The sequence below is a fragment of the Lotus japonicus genome, chromosome 4, assembly GCF_012489685.1.
Source record: "Lotus japonicus ecotype B-129 chromosome 4, LjGifu_v1.2".
NCBI classification, from domain to species: Eukaryota; Viridiplantae; Streptophyta; class Magnoliopsida; order Fabales; family Fabaceae; genus Lotus; species Lotus japonicus.
Genome location: NC_080044.1, coordinates 61,400,397 through 61,423,613, shown reverse-complemented (window position 1 = coordinate 61,423,613; position 23,217 = coordinate 61,400,397). Strand labels below are relative to the sequence as shown.

Below are 23,217 nucleotides of genomic sequence, written 5' to 3'. Positions count from 1 at the left end.
CTTGAGTGTGATGAATGTAAAATATCTTCCTAAGAGTGTAGTTCCTTTGAATTGAACTCTCAACATAGGAGTTCAAACATATTTAACCCTTTTATAATGTATAGAATCTTAATTTTTTTTGCATTAGTTTGGTAAAGAATCTTCGTTTTATATGAAAAGTTTAAAAATTTTATTTGTACTTTTATAATGAAAAGCTAGGGAACATATGAATTTGATGAGGAAGTCTACGGTTAAATGTCAGGAAGGTGCAATAATCTTTCCGATATTAAAAAAATAAGGATTCTTTCTACGTCTTCCGATGAAAAAAGAAGAAGAAGAAAGATTCTTTCTATAACAACAGCCAACTACTCTGAGACGGAATTTGTTAAGAGAATACAGGACCCATGACCATGACTTTTGGCCAAGACTATTTGTACCCTCCTTATTTACTATCCACACCATCTCCTTATTTTTTAATCCCAAAAATACCCCCAACATAGAAAACATACAAAGTAGTAAAAAAAACTCTCCCAACCTCACCTTCTTCTTCCTTCTTCCTCTTCCACTCTCACCTTCCCCATCCCCATTTCATCTTCTAAATCAACACATCACACACCTTAGAGGTATTTGAAGCTCCAAATCAGTGTAGAAGATAAGTGGGTGAGATCAAGAGAAGAATAGTAGCTCAAAATAGGTGTAATTTTAGAATTTATACTGTTTTTCGCGTAAATCTGGGATAGAATATATGAGTTCTAGTTCGATCCGCAATTTAAACTACAGACGTTTTATTGCTACCGCAACTTAAATGACGGTAACGTCCGCTATCTTTGTTGCGGTAACTTCCGCAATCTAAGTCCGCAACTTTGGTTGCGGTAACGTCCGCAACTAAGTTAGCGGTAACGTCCGCAACTTTGGTTGCGAGAAGCATAACAAGTACAACCAACACGTCCGCAACTATGATTGCGGAATTGATAAGCCAACTGCAACTTTGATTGCGGAAAGGTGGTGAAAACAACAACAAGGACGATAACAAAGGCAAGAAATTGTGGGTTTTTAAATAACTCAGAGACAACAACAGAGGCAAGAAATTGGTATGAAAAGGGGGCACTTACCGGAGTCAAGGTTCCTCCTCTTGTTGCTTTGCTCCTTCAAAGTTGGGATTGTGGTTTTCCTTCTTCCTCTTTCTTTCTTCTCGTTCTAAAACCGTGATGGTGATAGACACGAGAGAAACTGTGATGGAGGCTAGGGTTTTGGTGGGGAAAGGTGAAACCGTGATGGAGGCTACGGTTTTGGTGGGGAAACCGTGAGAATGAGAGAAGGAGATGAGGGCCGAGAATGAGAGAGGGAGATTGTGGGATTAGGGTTTTTTTTTTTAAATTGGAGCAGTTATATTTTAAAATATTTGGGGTTCATTTAGTGTACACAAGAAAATCCTTGTGTAAGGTTGCACCAACCTAGATTTACCTGTGACAGTAGGTTACTTTGCAGGTAATATATTTTTGAATTTTTTGTTGTTAACTAATTACTATTTAATTAACCCTGGTTTAACTCACCACCACCTTGTTACGATTCTGGCTGAAGAGAGAGGAGAGGAGGAGAAGAAAGTGGCGGCGCTGGCGGTGGGAGGAGAGGCTACGGTGGCAGTTAGAGTGAGGCTCCACCTTACACAAGTCCTTCCTCCACTTCTCCCTTCCACCTCCTTCACTGTCATCATCGAAGCTCCACCTTTCGTCGCACCAAGAAGAGGTAGAAGAACAACCAATCTGACACAGGAGGCTGCGTTGGTGCGGTGTGAAGGAGGCAGATTCGAAGTCACAAAAGCCACCAACTTTCTTCTTTCAGATCTGGGTTCTTAAGCCCTCATCTGGGTTCTTCTCCAACATTGATTTCCTCTCTTTCTCTCTCACTAAAGTCATTGCCTTTCTCTGATTAAAGAACAAAATTTGAGTAAAGAATCACAAAAAACAACCACCCAGCATAAACTAGAATCACATATGCATTCATTGAACTGGGACGAGAAAAATAGCAGATTGTGCTTGTGAATAATGGTAAAAATTGCAACTTTGTTTGATAACCAAAGGAGAATCGATGGGAAAAAGAGTACCGAATAAGTGAGAATGGTGAGGATTGGGAGAAGTAGAAGCATTTTCAGGCACAGAAATCGAATACCGAATGGTGATTTTGCAGAACACCGGCAAACAGAAGGAGAGAGACATGAATGTATGTAAATGTAATTTGTTGTTTATCACAGAAGCAGGAGAAAATGAATTTTTTTTCTATAGGTACAGATTCAAAGTTAAATTAATGAAGAGAAATGATATTTGTTACTTGAAATTTTTTGGGCTAGTGATGATGTTTCTGGGTATTCTTTGTGGGGATGATGATACATTCCTTGTTGTTGCTGGGTTTTGGAGGAAGAAAGTGGAATGGGAAGAGAATGAACGGGGTGGACTCGGTGGTGGAGGAAGGGAAAGGCTGGTGTGGAGGTTGAGGGGAGGAAGGGTGGTGGAGAGGAGGAGGAAGTCAAAATTAAAAATTAAAAATTAAAAATATAGGTGATTTGAAAACTTACAATAGCAAGTAAAAATAGGACTTGTGCAACCTTACACAAGAAAATCTTTGTGTACAGTAAATGAACCCAAATATTTGGGGGTATAAATGTATTTTTGCACTTAAAAGGATGGTTCAAATAGTCTTTGCCATGACTTTTATTCTTTCTTTTTTTTGAAATCAGGAGTCAGGACCATGACATTGACAGTGAAATTTTTTAAAAGATTCCTTTATGGGTCGAATATATTATTTCATTTTTCTTTAGTATAATTATAAAAGTAAAGTATTATTCTATCTGTAAAATGTATTAGAAATAATGATAAGAATAGAAAAGATTAATTTACCGTAAAAAATATTAATTAATTATTTCCTATACATTAGTTTTTGAGGAAAAAAAATATGAATTTCATTAAATTTTTATATTCGTTTTATAAAAAACCATAAAATTTTAATTTTAATAAACAACATAAAAAACATACTGTTCACCTGTACCATTTGCATCATCACTCTTTCTCCAAAGTCCAGGGCCAAGGCAACTACCTAACTTGCTCTGTTCTGTAGGTTTATCACAGTACTCAGGAGGCAGTGAATTACACGAAACGGTATTGAAAACTGAATTGTCACGCACTTTATATTCATCCCTAAAATTTATCTTGTTTGTTAAAGCGACCTGATTGTGCTGTTACACTAGTATCTCTGAGTTTTTGCTGTTCTGATTGTGAAGATTGAAGAACAGAGCAAATCACAGAAAGTGAAGCGTGAATACGGTGATGACGAATCTGCAAACCACACCGGCTTCTTTCGGATTTCACATGCCTGCAGAGTGGGAACCTCACACACAGTGTTGGATGGGTTGGCCTGTGAGTAACTGAGTAATACAGATTACATGCACACACTGTTCTTCTCATCATCGTCATTCTCATTTGTTATTATTATTATTATTATTATTATTATATTTTCATTTTCATTTTTATTTTTTTGAGGCTTTGGATTCGTTATGACTTGATGTTGCGTGACAGGAACGCGGGGATAATTGGCGTGACGCCGCGGTTCACGCTCAAAGCGTGTTTGCTAGGGTCGCCTCCGCCATCTCGAGATTCGAGAGAGTAACCGTTTGTGCTAGTTCCGCGCAGGTAGGTCAAATCAAAGCTGTTAGGTTAGGTATCAATGGTGTTCAACTGTTCATGCTCTGTTGCTTTGTTTCTGAACTTGAATTGTCTCACTGTGGTAGTGGGAGAATGCAAGGAGTCAGCTACCTGATCATATCAGGGTCATTGAGATCAGCTGCAATGATTCTTGGTTTCGCGACACCGGACCTACTGTGAGATTCTCCTCTTTTTCATGGATCACATTTTTAACATGCAGCAGATTGTGGTTCTTATTGTTCATTTTTTTGCAATAGTTTGTTGTCATGAGGAACACATCAAACTCTGGTGGTTCTGATCACAGGATTGCAGGAATTGACTGGAGTTTTAATAGTTGGGGAGGTAATTGTTAGGATGTGTATGTAATTTGAGGAAACTAATGTGATTAGTTAATTGCAGTGTGGTTGTCTTTGTTATTGGTGCTTCTTCAACTAATTGCATTTTGTAAAAAAATTCAGGTTTAGAAGAGGGATGTTACACTGACTGGAGTCTCGACAATCTTGTCGCTAAGAAGGTTAAGGCTGTTAGGGTGATTATGTAGTTTATTTTTCTTGCTGTGTGGACTGCTTGCCTGATTTTGCTGTCACATTGTGTTTGCTAGGTTTTGGAAATTGAGGGGATTCCTAGATTTTCACATTCAATGGTGCTTGAAGGTGGAAGCATTCATGTTGATGGAGAAGGTAAGAGTTATGCAGTGATTTTTGATATGTTGTAGCAGCTTTTCTCTCTATTTCAGGGAAATTTTCATACCAGCTTTTAATATAAAATAGAATATGGCATCGTGCATCATATACCACACCCTGTTATCTGGCACTTGAACTTCTCCATTTAAACAAGGAGGAGTTGTAGGTAGGCAGGATAGTTTTGAATTTCTAGTTATATTCATGAATGTGATTTTGTGTACTTCATTGCCTTTATTTCAATTTGCTCAGATTTGCAGCTCTAAACTTGGTTCTCATGACTGATTTGCTTAATTAATTACTTTTGCTGTTTACCTAAAGCAATTTTTTCTTCCTTCAGGAACATGTCTTACCACTGAAGAATGTCTCCTGAACAAGAACAGGAACCCTCACTTGAGTAAGAATCAAATAGAGGATGAACTTAAGGCATACCTTGGAGTCAGGAAGGTTATATGGTTACCTCGAGGATTATATGGTACGTAAACTTGATTCAACTTAGAATCTTCCAATCAATTGGTAGTATTTTGCTCGAGATATTCAATTCGGGGCACTTATGTGGACCGTTTATCATGAGTTGTAGTGCAAGGTTCCATATTGCTTTTGTATAAGAATAATTCTTTTTTTTTTTCGTAAGTTAAGAATAATTCTATATATGAGAAAGGGCCTTAATTCAGTATAAAAGCAATGGAGCAATGCAAGATGCAGCTTACAGCTCTAGATATCTAACTTACAAGTTGCACAACCACTTCATTATAATTATCAAGTGTGATAAGTGAAATTTGGCTATTTTTCTTGCGCTAAATGCTCTTTCTGTCACGAAATTAACTTCTATACATTTGACTGTGCTTTCACCATGTACTGATGTACATAAAAGGCTTCAGATCTAAAGAATTACTGAGTTAGCGCACATTGATTATCACCTACTATTTTTCTTCATTTCTTTCAATCTTTTGTTGATGAAAGTTAATTAAAAAATTGGGAGGTCTCAACGATGTGCCAATAACAAGGAATTTTTCCTAATCTTTTGAACTGATTTTCTACACGAAGAAACAAGAATCTGTTAGTGGTTCTATTTTGTTAGGACAATCTTACAGCTTCGTCTTTGAGGATAGTTATGCAAATTTTAATAACTTCATTACAAGAGTACTATTTTCACACATGATCCCCATCTGAAGTTGCAGATTTTAAGAGCACAGACCTGTCTGGATTGTTGAAAAAGACGGTGCTAATCCTACATTTAACGAATTTTCCATGCTAGGAAATTAGACACTTCTGTGGAGATGTTCTGGAACAATTGCAATGCATGTTTTTGTTCAAAGTTGGGTTTCAATTTTTTCTGCATTTCCTAAATTCTAATTAAGAAATATGCTGCTTTTGTACAGGAGATGATGATACAAATGGTCATATTGATAACATGTGCTGTTTTGTGAGGCCTGGTGTGGTTCTGCTGTCTTGGACTGATGATGAAATTGATCCTCAGTATGAAAGATGTACAGAAGCATATTCTTTGCTTTCAAGTGTAACTGATGCCAATGGTAGAAAATTTGAAATCATTAAACTACATGTTCCTGATCCACTCTACATGACAGAGAAAGAGTCTGCTGGAGTTTTGCAGGTAAATATCCAAATTTTTGTTTCTTTCCTTTACCATTTAAATTTATTTTTTCTGTATTGAAAATATAATAAAAATAAAGACCATGCTATCATTTCATTACCATTAGCATCTAATTTAATTTAAATTTGTAGAAATAATTTTCAAAATTTGGACCCTATTATCATTGGAGTGTATCTGTGCTGCTCTATTGTCATCGGCTATATAAGTGTAAGATGTCATATTTGATGTCATTCTTTTCTTCGTGGCAATATGATTTTGTATTTTTCAAATATCTAGCGTTATTTTGCTTAACTCCAAGTTTAAACGCTAGTTGCAAAAATGCTGTGAAACATTTTTCATTGGATAAAACTACATAGGTAGAACGAAAAAAAAGTTGGAGTCCACTTGGAAAGATTCATAGGAAGAGTCAATGAAAATCTGTATTGGTTGGCTTGTATCTCTCAACTTTCAATTATCGATCGGCTGTACTACATGTCTTTAGGGGGATTTGTCTATACGTATGTTGAAAGTTCAGAGTCCCAGTGGCAAATCTATGATCACCTCTTTGCGATAATTCTTTTTCAATTGTAGGTCAACAGGAATTTCATTTTCAGCCAAGCAATGAATGAGCCAGTTTTGTTTTCAATAGGATGCATCGTGTAATATCAGGATTAGAAAATTACTTGAAAGTGGTCTACTGCATGTAATACTCAAAACAATGCTTCCTCTCATTGTTTTTGGGTCTTGAACCTATGTGGACTTTGGGTAATTTAGAATGTTGGTTGCCACAATCTTTGGAAAATTGGAATGCAGTCCAGTCAGCTAACCAAGGCATACGTTTGGTTGAAGATGTTAAGTACTAATTTGTGCTTTTGAAAAGCAAATTGGTCTGTAAACAGTACAAGTATTGCCAACCATTTTAAGTCAAGTAGTTTGTGATTGGTTGTAGACTTGAGATTGTGATATTCAAAAAATGGCTATGCTACAGCTTATTATCATAACCGATATACTGAGCTTGAAGCAATATTGATACTTGATATGGTTATTACTATTATCACACTTCTAGAGTGGTAAATTATCCATGCAAGTATACAAACTCAACCTACATTGAAGGCTTGTTCTGGTGTAATTCTGTGTGTCAGGTTGACGAGGCCAAGGCAAGACTTCCAGGTACTAGGCTAGCTGCATCCTATGTAAACTTTTACATTGCAAATGGAGCTATCATTGTACCACAATTTGGAGATAAAAAGTGGGATGATGAAGCTGTCCAAGTCCTATCTAAGACCTTCCCTAGTCATGAAGTAAGTAAAACTGATATATACTCTTTCAGCAATATTGTAATCTTTCAAAGACATGTATGGTTTGCATTATGATTGTGTAGATCAAGGAATATTTCTGAATGCGTTATGTGAACTTAGGATTATTTTCTAGTAGTGATCTAGTATTTCACAAATGGTTTATGAGCTGTGAAATTTGGTTCTCATTTTGGTTACTGAATGACATCTTAAAATGTTCGCTGGTTTTTAGGTTGTGGGAATTGAAGGTGCCAGGGAGATTGTTTTGGCGGGTGGAAATATTCACTGCATTACTCAGCAGCAACCAGCCATTTAGGGATACTCTTAACATTCATTGATTGGTATTCTGCTATTTTCTTGGATTGTATCATTCCTACTGAGCAAGGATGCTAAATTGTGAAAATAAAACAAGAAACATGTTTAAACATGAATTTTGTGAAATCATAGTTTTTTTTTTCATAAATGATTCAATAGAAAATTTTGAAGTCGAACAAATTTGATTTTCGCTCATAACTAGGAGAGGGAGTAGTTGTCCGGCCAAGTCTAGCATTGGCATTAAAGTAAGCTCAGCTGCAATGATGCCGGTGTCCATTTTGTCAAAATGAAAATAAAAAGTAAATGTTTTATTTGAAAACAAGGGAGAAAGTAAATATTTTTAAACTCTAAATTTAAAACTAAAACTCAAAAAATTAATCAAATCCAAACGGTTAAATAGGCATGATATCAGAGCTAAGAAGTAGCTGAAAAGTTGAGAGGGAATTCCTAATTTTTTTTTTTGGAAAAACTTAGATGCAGTAAGGCCCCGTACGGGGTGGGGTGGTTTTTGGTTTTATATTTTGAAAATTTTAAAAACTAAAATTAATTTTCAATTTTATAAATTCAGTTTTTTTGTTGTTTGAAGTTTTCAGTTTTAAAAAAGTTGTCAACTTTGTAAATCTGTAATAATCACAATAATTATCAACTTTGTAAATTCAGAACAATGATGCGGCAAAATTATAATGGAGTAGGCAAGTAGTGGTGGTAGTAGAGTTCCGATGTTAGCTGGTGACAGTGACTATGGCGGTTGTGGTGGTGGAGTATGGCAGTGGTGGCGGTAGTGACAGTGGTGGGGGTGGTGATGCCAATGGAGGTGTTAGTGCGGGTGGTGGTGGCAACGGTGGTGACGAGGGAGGTGGTTGTGGTGGCAGTGGAGGTGTGGTGGTGGATGGGGATGTTAGCTGGTGGTCATGACTCATGATGATGATGGTGGTGGAAGCGACATGGTGGTGGCGATTGTGGTGGGGTGGGAGGGTGGTAGGGGCAGTGGAGGTGGTGGTAAGGGGCGGACCTAGCCCTTATTGAGGGGGTTCATCCTAACAAAAAAAATTGCACTTACCCCCTATAATATTTTTTGAAGCCCTCTGAAAATTTTAAATTATACTATTAGACTAAGTTTTGCACCTATTTGCATCAAAGATTCACACTCACTTACTCCTCTCGTTCTGTCTCTCACACACACGCGCACCTTGACGGTTAGACAACCCAAAAAATAAAAGAGTAAATAGACCATATATTTCAATAATATAAAGGAGTATTACAAAACATTTTCAATTCAAACTGAGCTTATACGCACGCACTAATTATTAGTATTCCTACTCTCAAACATCATAATTTTTTCATCAATCTTACAGAAAGGAAGTCTTCTTAGTCCTTTTTTTTTTCTTGCCAACGAGTATGATGACATTTAGCTTCCACATATCACACTATTCTTGAACCTCTTAGAGAGAAGACCTTAGAGTAGAGTAAATATTTAGAAGGAATAGAGATGGTTTGGGAGTCTAAGCTCAACAACTTCTAGAGGAATTTTCTTAGGTGTAGACAACCCAAAAAACTCATGCTGTTTCTGTGCTTGCTGGCACTTGGCCGGCGTTGGTGGTTGAATTTGGAGGTTTTGGTGTGTCCTCCTTGTACCATACTACCATGAACCTTTGCCTGCTACAATATTGCACATTCAACCGGTGCAATCTGTCGTTTATGGTGATTGGTGAATGTGTTTGGTTTTATATTGAGTGCACATTTATGCATGAATAGTTCCAGCTGCATATACAATAACATGAATTATCATGACTAGGCTAACTTTAAGCTTATTTTGCCTCCATAGACCATAGTAATTCGTGATGTTTTTTTTTCTGCTACTGAAGTATATAGATGTAAAACAGTAGAAGTTGAGTTTGTAGAAACTTTGGCTTTTGATCCATATGGGTTTTGCTTTTTTGGTGTCAATAAATTTGGTGTGTTTAATGTTATATTTTATTTTTTTATGTGGCCTCCTTCTGTTGTCAAATCGATTTGCTGTTTCTATCCTCTTATCTCCTATCGGATGGCAAATATTTATTGTATTAGAAAAGTTTGAGTGTTATGTTTTATTATCTGTTCATTTGAAAAATTTGAACCCCGTGACCCCGGGTCCTAAATCCGCCACTGGTGGTGGAGGCGGCAACGACACTACTGGAGGATGCAAGTTGAGGTGGTGGTGGCGGTGAAGGTGGTTGTGGTGGAGGGTGGTAGTGGCGACGGTGGTGGGTGGTGGCGGTCGGAGGTGATGGTGATGAAGTTACATGTTATTGAAATCATAAACCATAATCACAAAACCATATTTTGTGGTTTTAATAAAAAAAGCCAAAATGGTTTTGAAATTCAGTAAAAACTCACTTCAGCTTCATTTTTGTCGAATACGTTTTATTTTCAAATTTGCATTTGAAAACCAAAAAATGACAACCACCACAAACGGGCCTTAGGCATGTAACTTGTGTGAATAAATACATCAATTTGTGCTCTAAGGCAACACATTTCATGTACTATGTGCTATTTTTATTGTTTTGACAAATTTAATCATCCATTCTTTCAATATCACATTCGCAATTTCATGTATTAATTGTAAATATTCATGAGGGTTAAACACTCTATATGATAAGTAAGAGAAAGGAATAAAAAAGACCTAGATATGAGCATGAAACACAAAGTGAGATATAAAGAAAAATAAGGTATATTAGGAATGAATGCATTGTCAAAGTGCTTTCAAATTCAGATTGACTCATTAAACAAGCAAATAAAATAAAGAACAAACAGGCACATAATAAGTTCATTTTGTCAAAAACTAAGAAATGAAAGACATTTATTTGGGAACCATGCTAAATATGTTTATTTTCTACCCCAAAAGTTGAAATGCCTTTATCATATTTGCTAGGCCTGTCTAATATTTCTTATGGGACAAGATACTTTAGGCCTAACTTCTATTCCTTCAAGATAGAAATTTCCCCTCCATGAAACACTCTTTAAAATCATAACACCCATCTCAACTTCACCATCTTTTGGGCCTGAACTGAAGAACTCTCCCATCTCAATCTCCAACAAACCATCACTTCTCATATTTGGATATTGTGGCATATTGTATGTAGACATCGCTTCTAACCTCATGTCCAAACAAGCACCCTTAGTACATATAGGGCCTCCAAAAATGCGCATCAATAACAACACGGGATCGTAGTAAAAGCCATGAGTGGTGATCAACTTAAAAACAAGAAAAACTGCATATTGAGTGTTTGAGGATAAATCAATAGTATTTATCGTCCCGGATATATAAAACTGTAATGCATCTTTAAGCATGGCAACTTCTTCGAACCTGTTCAATACAGAGGTTAGCTACATTTTTACATAAGGAATATATGTACAAGAAAGACATGTGGTACAAAAAGACAAACATTCACAATATAACTCGTAATTAAATGACAATGTACCTTACTCAAAATTTAAATAATTTTATCATAAGTAGACTATATGCTTAAAACAAATGAGTTGAAAATAAACTTCATCGATCTTTTACTTTAAATTTTATAGATTTATTATTATTCCACTAAAGATGAGATTATTTAACATCGTGACTTTTGTTTGACAAGTCTGATCATTAATTAATAGAATAAAAATATGAAATCCACAAAAACTAGAATAAAATGAAGAAAATTAAATATTGAAGATCTGACCTAGACTCTGGAATGGTAACCCAACGACAGTAACGTTCATCATCACTGTTAGAAATGTTGAGAGCTCTGGCAGAAAGCATGTAACATTTCTTCCCACTCTTCCTGTCCAATTGAAAGCTCTGCATTTCAACAATTAGAAAACAAACAAAGGGTAATTAATAATCTATAAAGCCCTAATCTAAGAAATGATCATATTAGATTGATGAGAGTATTTACCTTTTTCCCCTGATCGATGATGATAGGGTGATCTGAGAAAGCGAGATAAAGGGCTTTCTTTGAAGGAACGCTGTCCATGGAAAAAGACTGGGAAATGATGGAACGATAATCGGAAGGGAGAAAATGATCCCAAATAGTGTCAGAATCAATGACAGAGCAGAAATTCTTAGAAACGACGGAGATCCTGGCGACATCCAATGGAGTAGTGCGACACAGTATGTCAGCGATGCATTCATCCGGCAACTCCATATCTTACTCTCTTTTTTCTTTCCTTCTTACCCAACTTTGGTAATTGTTGTGCATTGCCGGCCCTAATTGTGTGTCTCAATCTATCTTTTATATATAGCACTTTGGAAAGTTGTTTTAAAGTCAATTGCTTAACCCATAAGCTTATACTACACGCATAGCTTTTCTCGTGAATCTGTGATCTTAACACAATGAACTCACACTAATGACACGTAGTGTAATCACAACACAAATTATTTTCACAATTTATTATATAAAATTTTGAAAATAATAATATATAATTAAAATTAGAAAAATAAAATGAAAAACCAAACATTATCCACCCAATAATAATTTCTAATAGTATATATTAATTCTCTAGGATAATGATATGTATATTGATTTCACATTATATAATTATGCTTTTTTAAAAAATAATAATTTTGTGTGTGTATATATATAGCTCTTTTGATCCCTAACTTATCACGATTTTGCACTTTTGGTCCCTTCATAAAAAAATTAGCAAAATTAGTCTCTCACATTTACACTTTTTTTTTTTTTCTGTTTTAGTCCCAAATATGGATCATTTTTGCAAAAAATTAAGCAATGTGGAGGACCAAAAGTGCCAATTTTTTTATTGGAGACCAAAAGTGAAAAATCGTGATAAGTGAGGGACCAAAAGAGTTATTAAGCCAATTAAAATTTAGGGTTGATCATCAAATTAGTCATTGTGATTGTCATATTGTTCGATTTAGTCCCTCACCGGAATATAGTTTTCTCCATGTCCCTATGATTGTGGACTTTGTAGGTTCAATCCTCGTTAGAGGGCAAAGCTCTAGTGAGAGTGCCAAGTGGCAGGCGAACACTGACGTGGCACACCACATGTTATTTTTTATTTCCAAATATACAAATAATAATTAAAAATAAATTATTTATAAAAAGCTCTTAATTCTTTAAAAACTATAATATAATTGTTAAATTAACTAAAAAAACATCACTTCAATTTCATCTTCCCACTTAAAAATCAATCTAAATCTAATTCTATAGACATCTCCACTTCAAAAACTAAAAAACAACCTCAACCTAAATCTAATTTCAAAAAATAAGAAGCATCTTCATCTTTATCCTCTTTTAACACTGGGCCTCCATGAGAACACCCATGAGCCACCATGAAAGAATCGAGGTCTACCTCTGTGGAACCAAAACCCACAAGGAATAAGCCACCTTCACTGCTCCTTGCCCAGATCTAAAAAGAAGAAGGGAGATTCTCGCTTCCTCAGTTACCTCTTCAAAGAAGGAAGAACATATGAATATGAAAACTTTCAACTAGAGAACTCCCCATTTCCAAGGACACTCTTCTCTTTTATCCCTATTTCCAATGACACTCTTCTCTCTGCACCCACCACCGAAGAAACTTGTGAGACCACCAGTTCAGGGTGGAGGAGGAGAGATTGGAGAGAGTGACGATACTACATTTTTCTTCCACCACTACCAATCTGAAGTCATTTCACTCTTTCTTATCTATCTCTTCCCTTCTTTCTCTCTCTCTCTCTCTCTCTCTCTAGACCACGATCTAAAGCCACTGCGAGATTTGGGGTTTGACTCAGAGGACGAGATCATCATTTTCCGCTCTTGTATTGAAGAAGGTGAAGAAGAAACATGACTTCATCCTCTCTCAAGATCTCTTGTTTGAGGTTTATGGATTCTGGTTTTGGGTTAATGGATTTTGGGTTTCTCGTTTCTCTTCGTTCTTCCCCCAGAAGACTACCGTACTGAAGTAGCTACGCGACTGTTTACTAAATCTTTTGTAGCATACATCGACTAGGTCAAGTATGAGACGAGTATGTATAACCCTTTTCCAGGATTAGGGTTTAGGTCGATTCATCATCCTCGGTACGGTGTGGACATTTGTGGACGGCTTTGGGGAAAGCTCCTATGAAAATTGTCTTCAAGTATGAGAAGTTGAACAACTTATGTGTCAAGTGTGGCCTTCTTGATCACGACATCAAGATTTGTTATATCAAGGAGGACGGAGATCCACTCCCTTATGGAGCATGGTTGAGAGTAGAGGTGGGGATGACGTTTCATTCGTTCTCTCAGCGGAGCGGGGTTGGTCATGAATGCTTGAGCACATATCAACAGATGGCAGTGGTTGAACAAGAGGATGTTCCGGGGTGTGGCGAGGACAATGCCACAAAAGTGCAATCGGGATTGGTGGCCAAGGATGACGAGTTGTAGCAACCCGAGGTGTTGGTGACAGCGAGAGTGGTGGATAGTGTTCTGGACGGGTAGGCGCAAGGTACTCCAATGCAAGGCCATAACGATGGTAGTGCTCCGACTGGGCTGTTGGCCCATGCTGATGGGGCACCAAAGGGAAAATGATACTCAAAACTATTTTTCAGAGTGGAACATGATATGATTTATGAGAGAAATTTTGATTGAAATGTTGATAAAAAAAATGGGGTATGCGACAAATAGTACATACTACATTATCATTTATTATTTATATTATTCTAAATTAGTTAATTTGTTTGTTTTATGGGTGATATATTGGGTTTTGTTAAGCATATACGAATTTTTAAATATTTTTTTAAAAAAATAGTGGTATTATAATTGATTTAGTAAATAAGTGTAACAAAGGAGGTCTCCCATCAGCGCAATATAATTTAGGGCTCGTTTGGTGCGACGTATAGTATAAGGCCTGATAGTATAAGACCTGATAGTATTAGGCCTGATAGTATAAGCTCTGATAACCTCTTATACTATTCAGCGTTTGGTCATACTCTGTATAATTTACCATATCATTTAAATTAATGCAGTTTTATGTTTAGTGAAGTATTAAATAATGAATTAATGATATATAATAAAAATCAAATATGGAGGTGATTATAACGGTGGTGGCGGTGGTGATAGAAGTGGTGGTAGGTTGGTGGTGGTGGTGACAATGGTGGTAGGTTGGTGTTGGTGGTGGTGGTGGTGACAGTGGAGATAGGTTGGTGGTGGTGGTGGCAGCGATGGTGGTTGTGGTGGTGGCGACGATAGGGTGGTGGTGGGTGGCGGTTAGGCGATGGCGACAACGGTAGGGTGACAACGACGGTGGAGGCAATGATGGTGGTGGTTGTGGTGTCAGTGGTGGCAATAGAGTGGTGGCGGCGATGGTGGTGGCGATAGGGTAGTGGTTGTGGTGTCGGTGGTGGCGGCGGTGGCAACAACATAACTCGTAACAGTAGGCCGGTGGTGGTGGCAATGGTGGTGTAAGTTGGCAGCAATTGATGGTGGTGGTGATGGTGACTTGTACGTCACAACCTTATCATGCCTTATCCATCACTCACATGATGAATTAAATAATACATCATTTTAATGTATAAGGAGAGTTTGATGGATAAGCTTATACAATACAATCTCATTACCAAATAATAAATAAATTCATAATGTATTGTATAAACTTATACTATCATGTCTAATACGATGTGTCAAACGAGCCCTTATGTAACTATGTACTTGCTTAAAAAAAATTAAAAGGTTAAAGTAGGTTTTGTCCCTAAAATTGTCAAAATTGAATTAGTTTTTGTTTTTTTGGACAAGGATGAGTAACTTAATGAAAAGTGGTAATATCATTACAAAAACACCGACAAATATTTTTGCTCAAAGAAAAATATACAGACGGATTTCTAATCTGGAACGTGCTGGACCTAAAATAAATTGTGTAACGTGAGAAGTACCCAAAAATAAAAAAAGTCACAGGTGTTAGGCTAAAAATCGCGCGATCCAAGAATGGAGCTAGGACAGTAAACGAATAAATAAAAAGAAGGAGGGTTGAATAACAGAGTTTGAGATTCAGAAAAAATTCACAAATCTCATTACTCATTTCCCAATCAACGTGAAATCAGGTCTTCGAAAATCACTTTTTTCGATACCTGATTTCATTTCAGTTATCTATCCTCCTTCTTCTTCTGTTTATAACGCAACTATAAAATAACCAAACAAAACACAGAGAGGAAGGAGAAGAAGAAGAAGAAAATGGGATGCTCATTCTCCGGCCTGAACGCATTGTACGACTCGGTGAACGGCGGTGGTGACGTTTGGATCAACGAGAATCGATTCCGCATCGTCAGGCAGCTCGGTGAAGGTGGCTTCGCCTACGTCTTCCTCGTCAAGGAGGTGCCTAACGACTCTGCTGCCGGTGGCCTTGCTAATAAGCTCAAACACTCTTCTCACATCTCCGGTTTGCTTCGTTCCTTCAATCGCTATTTTTCTTCTTTCTGAATTCATGAATTCAGCTTTGTTAATCCCGATCTGTGTGATTCTTTGCATTTTGACTCGATCTGCGATGGCATTTTCATTCGTGGAATTAATTTGCGATCTGTTACAGTTGATTTCTGATTCGTAGGGATTTTCGTGTAGTCCTGTTGTTGCATCAAATGTAGAAGTGATTTTGTTATGAAAATTGCGTTGAATATCGTGTTTCTCGCTTTGATTGTGATTCTTTCATTCTCTTTCAACATTGTTCTATCTTGTTAGTAGTGTAGTTTTGATAATCAGCTGTGATAAAAAGTTCTATGTCATTGCAGTTACTAAAAACTTGATACCATGTGATTCCGTGGATTTGAATTAATCCGTCGACTAAAATCTGTACTATATATATATTTTCGCTTTGCAGATGACGGGAGTTATGCTATGAAGAAGGTCCTGATTCAGAACAATGAACAGCTGGAGTTGGTCAGGGAGGAGATCCGCGTTTCGTCATTGTTCAATCATCCCAATCTGCTCCCGCTTCTTGATCATGCTATCATTGCTGTGAAGGTAAAGTAGTTATTTCTGCCCTCCTCTCCTTATTGTATCACAGTTCTGCATTTTTTCAGTCGATATAAATTAGTTGAAATAAGAGCATTGTTGGTATATTCTGGTGAGACATATCCCGTGATCTGACACTACGCTATAATGTTTATGCTGTACTGTATCCTTGGATTCAGGTCTCTCTATATACTTACCTGAAAAAGTTGTACAAACATGCTATCGGGGTTTATGGACTTGGCTGTTTTATTTCCAATTGTTATGCATGACAGGAATAGAATGCAACCTCACTTAGGTGAAGGTGGCAACTTCTAGGGGCACTTGAGCTGTAACTTAAAGGATTTAAACTTTAAAGTGAAAGTGTTCAGTATTCTCTTGTAATTTGCTTGTCATATTCACTGTAAAAAAATTCTATGGTGAAAAATGAAACCACATGTGTGGATCACGCTCCTCCGTTATTGATCATAATGAACATTTACTTACTAGCTGAGTAATTTAGTTTGTTCGCTTAAGTTCCTGAATTCTGGGCTCTACCTCATTTGCTGTTAGGATTTGTAATGTTAAGGAGAACAGTGTTTTTACTATCTAATTTAATGTTTCTGAGATTCATACATGCATATGCATTTCCTGTATTCACTTCGAGTAAAAAAGACATGTTTATTATATCTGTTGTATTTAGACTACATTGAACAGTCACATATTTTGGCCATAATGGTTTTTTCTTTCTCAATACTAGTCTGTCTTGCATGGGTAAGATGATATCATGTGATGTTTCTTGGTAAGGCTCAATGAAAATGTGTTGAAATTTATGATTGTGAAGAGATTATAGTGATCCATGATTAGTTGATTACAGCTTTTCAAATGTTAAGTACTGGTTGAGACTTGGTATATCATGGCAAATTGATCTCAGTCTATTATTCAGAAATTTATAATTTTATTTATTCTCTAAAATAAGCTTTTTAATGCGTGTATAATGTCGTCTAAATGTCTGGTACAGTGCTTAACTTAATCATTTACCGCGGGAATGAAATTCTCTTAATGTGGGAATGTGTAGCTTTTTTGTTTACCTTCACTGTTGTGGGTTTACTTTGTCCCTTCCCCTGTTTCATTTTTTTTAATATTTATGTAGAATTCTTTTTGTTAGCAGCGTACCCAGGAAACATCATGGACCCATGAAGCTTACTTGTTATTTCCGGTTCATTTGGACGGAACATTGCTAGACAATGCCCAAACAATGAAAGCCAAGAAGGAATTCTATTCTACCTCTGATGTTCTTCAAATATTTCAGCAGGTAAAATGAACTCTCTTTCTATTATGAACTTCTTTCATGAGGTGAGAGGGGATCAGGGACCTGAAGCATCACTATGGCAATCGCACCTCAAGATTTTCTGCACATATATCTTTCTTCCTTTCTTAAGTGTCTCCCACACACACATCAACACATATTAATATAAACTTCACAATTCATGTGACATAGGTCATTTGTTGTCTTAAGAATCTTATTGTAGAAAATGATAAATGAATTTCTCTGGTCTGCTTCTTTAAAATCTATCTCAGAAACAGTTTTATTACCTTTTAGATAAAATGCTCTTTTTAACATTTTAGGTTTACTGTTCCTTTAAAATTGTAGATATTGTTTTATTCAGAGGCCTCTTTAACCCTGTAAAATTAACTCAACAGCTTTGTGAAGGACTAAAGCATATGCACAGTTTGGAACCTCCATATGCACATAACGATGTTAAACCTGGTAATGTTCTCATAACACATAGAAAAGGACAACCGCCTCTTGCCATACTGATGGATTTTGGCAGTTCTCGTCCTGCTAGGAAGCAAATTAGTTCCAGATCAGAGGCGCTTCAGTTGCAGGTGATCTTTCTTCCCCTTTTATTAATTGTTGTTCATACATAATAGTCCATTGCTGTTTCAATGTCTTAGCACTACCACTTCTTGCGTTACTGGTAATTTCTTTAATACACAGCACACAATATATTGCACTTATATCACATTTGGAATGTTTTATGAGGCTTTTGCTCCATTTGTAGTTTGCGAAGTTCTATTTCCTAATATGGTAGGTGGATCTTTTGCACCATATGCATCATCATTCAGCAGGCTAGTAATGGATCTTTTTAATTTATTAATGTACTTAATCCAATTCTGTGCATCGAAAAATACTAAATTGCTTAGCTTAGAAGTTCATTTTGGCAGAGTACTAATTCTTCTAATAGTTATCTACTCTGAATAGTTTTTACAAATATGTTTCATTTCAGTCACCTGGCTCGGATTTTCTAACCTTCTAATTTCTACTTGTCTTCCTATGTAGGAATGGGCATCTGAACATTGCTCAGCTCCTTTCCGAGCTCCTGAGCTGTGGGATTGCCCAAGTCATGCTGATATAGATGAGAGGACTGATGTTTGGTCACTAGGATGCACATTATATGCGATAATGTGAGGATTACTCCATTTGTATGTGTTTATGTTTATTTTTATGTTTAGATCTTCTACTAGCCATGCCTTGATGCTACATGATAACCATATTTTGGTCAGTTTTTAATATTTCTGCTTTTAATTTGACTTACTGCTTCATGAACATTTGTTTCATTTGTGTAATATAACTAATGCATTATCTGAACGTGTGTGTACATACAGCCCTATAAATTAACAGATAGTTAGAATTTTAAGGAGCATGGTGTCAAGTAACCACTTATCCCAAAAGCTTAAGCTGTTGGGTAAGGGCCACTTTAATGGATTTATATTATATTCTAACACGCCCCCTCACGCAAGAGCCCTTTGGGCTTGAAGCGTGGATAAATGCCCAGGCCCGCCTACCATGTGCTTAATTAAATTCCACTTTTTAATTAGAAAGTGAGGGGAGCAAGGATCGAACTCTAGACCTCTCAGTCACAGAGGCTCTGATACTATGTCAAGCAACCACTTATCCCAAAAGCTTAAGTTATTGGGTAAGGGTCACTTTAATGGATTTATGTTACATTCTAACACATGGATAAGGCTGTATATTTTTAATTGGTTTCATTATCAAAGCTACTCTAGGACCATCACCAGCCAATATTGTTTTTATTGGCTTTGCTACATGTGTGTGTGTGTGAGTAGGTACCCACCATTTTTTTTTCTTTGGGGTTGGGGGGGATTGAATCTAGTTTCAAGTTTCAGCTAAACAATGAGAGTCCGAGTTTGAATCTAGTTTCAAGTTTCAGCTAAACAGTGAGAGTATCTGATTTGTCTTTACAGTGAACAGACATGCATGGAGAATTTATATGTCTTTGTTTCTGGAGCGTAGCCTATAAAAGAATAGAAAAGGAAGGGACGAGGGACAATAATTTACTTATTTTTATGCCCTGACAAAATTCTGTCATAACAGATGAGATGTTAAGAGCACTGAGCTTCCAAAGAGGGCTATTGGCCACCTGACCATTAGGTTTAATGGAAAATCTTGCTTATGAACCAGAGTTCTTCCAAATTGTGGCATGTTTGTGTGAAAGTAAGTTACAAAATATATTAAATAATATTATTGTGTTTGAGTAATGCTACTCAACCAACAGTGAATACAACAGAAAAACACATCCATGCTCTATAGGTTATTGATTTGGAGCTATGCTCACATCAAAACTTCTTTGCAAGTCCACCTGAAATGAAATCCTATGCCTGTGCATATTAGCGTAGCTTTGTTGTCTAAGGGTTGTTCCCTTGGCGTTATCATTTGATTTGGCACACCCCAGAATTTCAATATTAGAGGTGTATCTTTTATTGGACACAAATAGTTGTGCTTATTTACAGTATTTTACTCTTTCAAGTAACAAACTACTTCCATCTGTACCATCATAATGTTTGACTCTTTTTGTCTTTTGGTATTAGAAATATATGTTTGCAGCTTTAGTAGTTTAGTTTACATACCAAATTGTTTATTGTATCACCTGGCTGAATTTTCAGGTATGGTGTATCTCCATTTGAGTATGCACTTGGAGAGTCTGGTGGAAGCCTGCAATTGGCTATTGTAAATGCTCAGATCAAATGGCCAGCTGGACCTAAGCCTTCATATCCAGAAGCTCTTCGTCAGTTTGTGTCATGGATGCTTCAGCCCCAAGCTTTTATGCGGCCCAGGATAGATGATATCATTATCCATGTTGATAAGTTGATTGCAAAGTTTGCTAATTGAGCTTTTAGGGAACAGTTGGTCATGGTTACATATTGCTTTTGGTTTAAGAATTCGCGTGCATTTACTGTCCAGTTATATATCAATGGATTGAAAAGCAGTGGTAGTTCCTTGGCTCAGAGTAAACCTCATGTATCCTTTTCGTTTTTGGTGTTAGCCTAGGTAGTCGGGTGTTGGGTTTATTGAAGTATTGTTTCTGTCATTTCTACATAATTTTGACTCTTGTAAGTTATGAAAGTGGCTGATCTCCCTGTACCTTCCTCAGAATTTATACGCTTAAATGGCATATCATTTATTTATTGATGTTCTTTGTTCATATTTCACTAACCTCACAACTGTCCCTGTATGTTGAAAGAGCATGACTAGAATGATCATATTAGAGCATCTACTACTACTCCCGGTCCTTTATGCACCACATACTGCACCTCAATTTTTCCCCTCTATTTCAGATCACATCATCCATCTTATTTCTCTCCTCTCTCTTTTTTACTTTCTTATCTCTTCTAGGCGTAGAAAATATTGAGAGTGAATAGAACTTTTCTTGTCATAGCTTCTAGTTAAATTTTGAATTGGGTTATCATGATATGGTTGTCTCTTGGTTTTGTAAGTTCAGGCATTAGTGTAATTGCATTTTGTTTTGTTTTGCATGGGGTCCTCAAACTATGGTTTTGACAAATGCAAACAAGTTGAATCTTTTGCCAAAACCATGTTCTTCTAGAGTTTACTAATGTAAAATCAGACACACTTGCCAATGTATGAATATTTTTACATTTAGGTAAAATTTAAAGGGTCAATCAATAACTTAAACTCAGTAAAACAGGAATGAGAATAAAAGTTGAATTGTAAAAAAAAAGTCAACTGTTGACAAAAAAAAAGACAGAATTTATACGGAAGATTTTATTTTTTAGGCTAAAAAGCATTTTTGGCCCCTGATGTTTCAAGTTTGTGCAAATTCTGCCCCTACTCTATTTTTGTCGATGTTTCTACCCCTCATGTTTTCAAACAGTGCATCGTCTACCCCTCATGTTTTCAAACAGTGCACCGTCTACCCCTGACGGAGGGGTAGACGGTGCACTGTTTGAAAACATGAGGGGTAGAAACATCAACAAAAATAGATAGGGGCAGAATTTGCACAAACTTGAAACATCAGGGGCCAAAAATGCTTTTTAGCCTATTTTTTAATAAGTTAAGAATAACATGTAGGCAGAGACTATTTGCGCCTCCTATTTTGCTAAGTGCGTCATCCCCAAAACTGAAAAAAGACCAAAATACCCTTCAGTAATTTAAATTTAAAAAAAAAAACTATCTTATCTTTCCCTACAAACCCTCCCCTTCTTTCAACCGTATAACCCCTCTTCCTCTCCAACCCAATTTCAAAATTTTCAACCCTCACAAAATCAAGTCTCTCAAACCCACATTAACCCACAACCAATTCAAGAAGAGGAAGAGAAAGGAGGACAACCAGTAAGAAGAAGAAGAAGTTGAAGTAGAAGAGGAAGAAGGAGAACAAGTCAAGAAGGAGAAACCCACAAAATACAACAACAACCCATAACCCACAAGAAGAACAACAATGTAAGTTATTTCTTACAAGTTTTCGAGGCTTAGGTTGTATTTTGTGTCTTCATTCAGTCCCTCGATTTGATTCTGCCATGGGAGGATGTTTCGTGACTTGCCCGCTGACGCACGCACTGTCGCGGGTGCGTGTCAAAGTATTTTTGCTTTGAATGCAGTACAAGGTGTTGAACACCAGGATCGATCTCACAAGGACTCGGTGAGGTATTAATTGATAATAGAGTAAAACAAAGCAATTAAAAAGGGGGTTTGATTGATTTGATTGTAAAGTAACAAACAAAACTTAAAAGAGATTTAATCAGATAAAAGAAAGTGTTAGTCATCGGATTATAACATTCAAGTGCAACAAACCTTCATCGGTTACAAAAGATTAATTCTTCCTCATTGTTTCCCTAATTCGTGAGAGTTGATTAACTAAGCGAAAATCAATTCACAGTTTCCTAAACTAAGCGATTAAGAAACAGTTACGAACTAACATGAACTAAGCGAACATGCATCAACTCTTATTTCTAAAACTACGGAATTAAGCAAACCTTAGATCAGAAATAGAGATGAAGAGAATTAATAAGAACAAATTCACATTAAGAATAGAACCTCAAGTTTGCAAACACAAGAATATTAAAAATCCTAAGACTAACTATGGAGTTTAGCAACTCATACTAGAAAAGATGGAGATAGATATTAGGAGAAGGTGGAGGAGGTGATGGTGAGATGTGGTGAGGTGGTGAGGTCAAACAAAAGCCTAAACTCACTTATTTATACTAATAAATAAAATTGTTCATCAAGTAACAATCTTTGTTATCTAAATCTTTTCTAAATCTTCACAAAATCGGGCCCACATAAAGGAGTAAGCTGCTGAACAATCAGGCATTCGCGGGTCCCACAAGAAGTCTGAATCTTCAATTGAGGTAAACATGAGAGTTGTAGCTCTTTAAGTCAGCTTCGCGGGCCTTCAATCGGATCCTAATTCAGAGTTCTGT

At 36.6% G+C, this 23,217-nt stretch overlaps 3 protein-coding genes across 3 annotated transcripts; 2 read left to right on the top strand and 1 right to left on the bottom strand.

The window, feature by feature from the left end:
- Positions 1–3,009: 3,009 nt before the first annotated feature.
- LOC130715306 (agmatine deiminase) lies at positions 3,010–7,738 on the top strand. The gene is made up of 11 exons (XM_057565386.1): positions 3,010–3,131; positions 3,254–3,389; positions 3,549–3,662; positions 3,761–3,850; positions 3,932–4,016; positions 4,133–4,188; positions 4,276–4,354; positions 4,695–4,829; positions 5,737–5,969; positions 7,091–7,249; positions 7,476–7,738. The coding sequence occupies exons 2-11, from the start codon at positions 3,300–3,302 to the stop codon at positions 7,557–7,559; spliced, it is 1,125 nt and encodes a 374-aa protein (XP_057421369.1). The 5' UTR covers positions 3,010–3,131; positions 3,254–3,299; the 3' UTR covers positions 7,560–7,738.
- Positions 7,739–10,465: 2,727 nt separating this feature from the next.
- LOC130713083 (putative F-box protein PP2-B12) lies at positions 10,466–11,778 on the bottom strand. Its single transcript, XM_057562884.1, has 3 exons — positions 11,479–11,778; positions 11,263–11,381; positions 10,466–10,904 (listed from the first exon to the last, which is right to left on the bottom strand). The coding sequence occupies exons 1-3, from the start codon at positions 11,725–11,727 to the stop codon at positions 10,466–10,468; spliced, it is 807 nt and encodes a 268-aa protein (XP_057418867.1). The 5' UTR covers positions 11,728–11,778.
- Positions 11,779–15,495: 3,717 nt separating this feature from the next.
- Positions 15,496–20,968, top strand: LOC130711709 (uncharacterized). Its single transcript, XM_057561425.1, has 6 exons — positions 15,496–15,928; positions 16,364–16,506; positions 17,645–17,788; positions 18,178–18,363; positions 18,818–18,942; positions 20,443–20,968. Exons 1-6 carry the CDS (start codon positions 15,724–15,726, stop codon positions 20,666–20,668), a joined length of 1,029 nt encoding a protein of 342 aa, XP_057417408.1. The 5' UTR covers positions 15,496–15,723; the 3' UTR covers positions 20,669–20,968.
- Positions 20,969–23,217: the final 2,249 nt, after the last annotated feature.

Excerpts from the sequence above, each read along its gene's own strand:
- LOC130715306 (XM_057565386.1), top strand. The coding sequence starts at position 3,300 with ATGACGAATCTGCAAACCACACCGGCTTCTTTCGGATTTCACATGCCT. Across the intron at positions 3,663-3,760 it reads TTTGTGCTAGTTCCGCGCAG|TGGGAGAATGCAAGGAGTCA; the intron begins GTAGGTCAAATC and ends TCACTGTGGTAG. Across the intron at positions 5,970-7,090 it reads AGTCTGCTGGAGTTTTGCAG|GTTGACGAGGCCAAGGCAAG; the intron begins GTAAATATCCAA and ends TCTGTGTGTCAG.
- LOC130713083 (XM_057562884.1), bottom strand. The coding sequence starts at position 11,727 with ATGGAGTTGCCGGATGAATGCATCGCTGACATACTGTGTCGCACTACT. Across the intron at positions 11,382-11,478 it reads TCATCGATCAGGGGAAAAAG|AGCTTTCAATTGGACAGGAA; the intron begins GTAAATACTCTC and ends GTTGAAATGCAG. Across the intron at positions 10,905-11,262 it reads GTTACCATTCCAGAGTCTAG|GTTCGAAGAAGTTGCCATGC; the intron begins GTCAGATCTTCA and ends TGTATTGAACAG.
- LOC130711709 (XM_057561425.1), top strand. The coding sequence starts at position 15,724 with ATGGGATGCTCATTCTCCGGCCTGAACGCATTGTACGACTCGGTGAAC. Across the intron at positions 17,789-18,177 it reads TTCTTCAAATATTTCAGCAG|CTTTGTGAAGGACTAAAGCA; the intron begins GTAAAATGAACT and ends TTAACTCAACAG. Across the intron at positions 18,943-20,442 it reads TGCACATTATATGCGATAAT|GTATGGTGTATCTCCATTTG; the intron begins GTGAGGATTACT and ends CTGAATTTTCAG.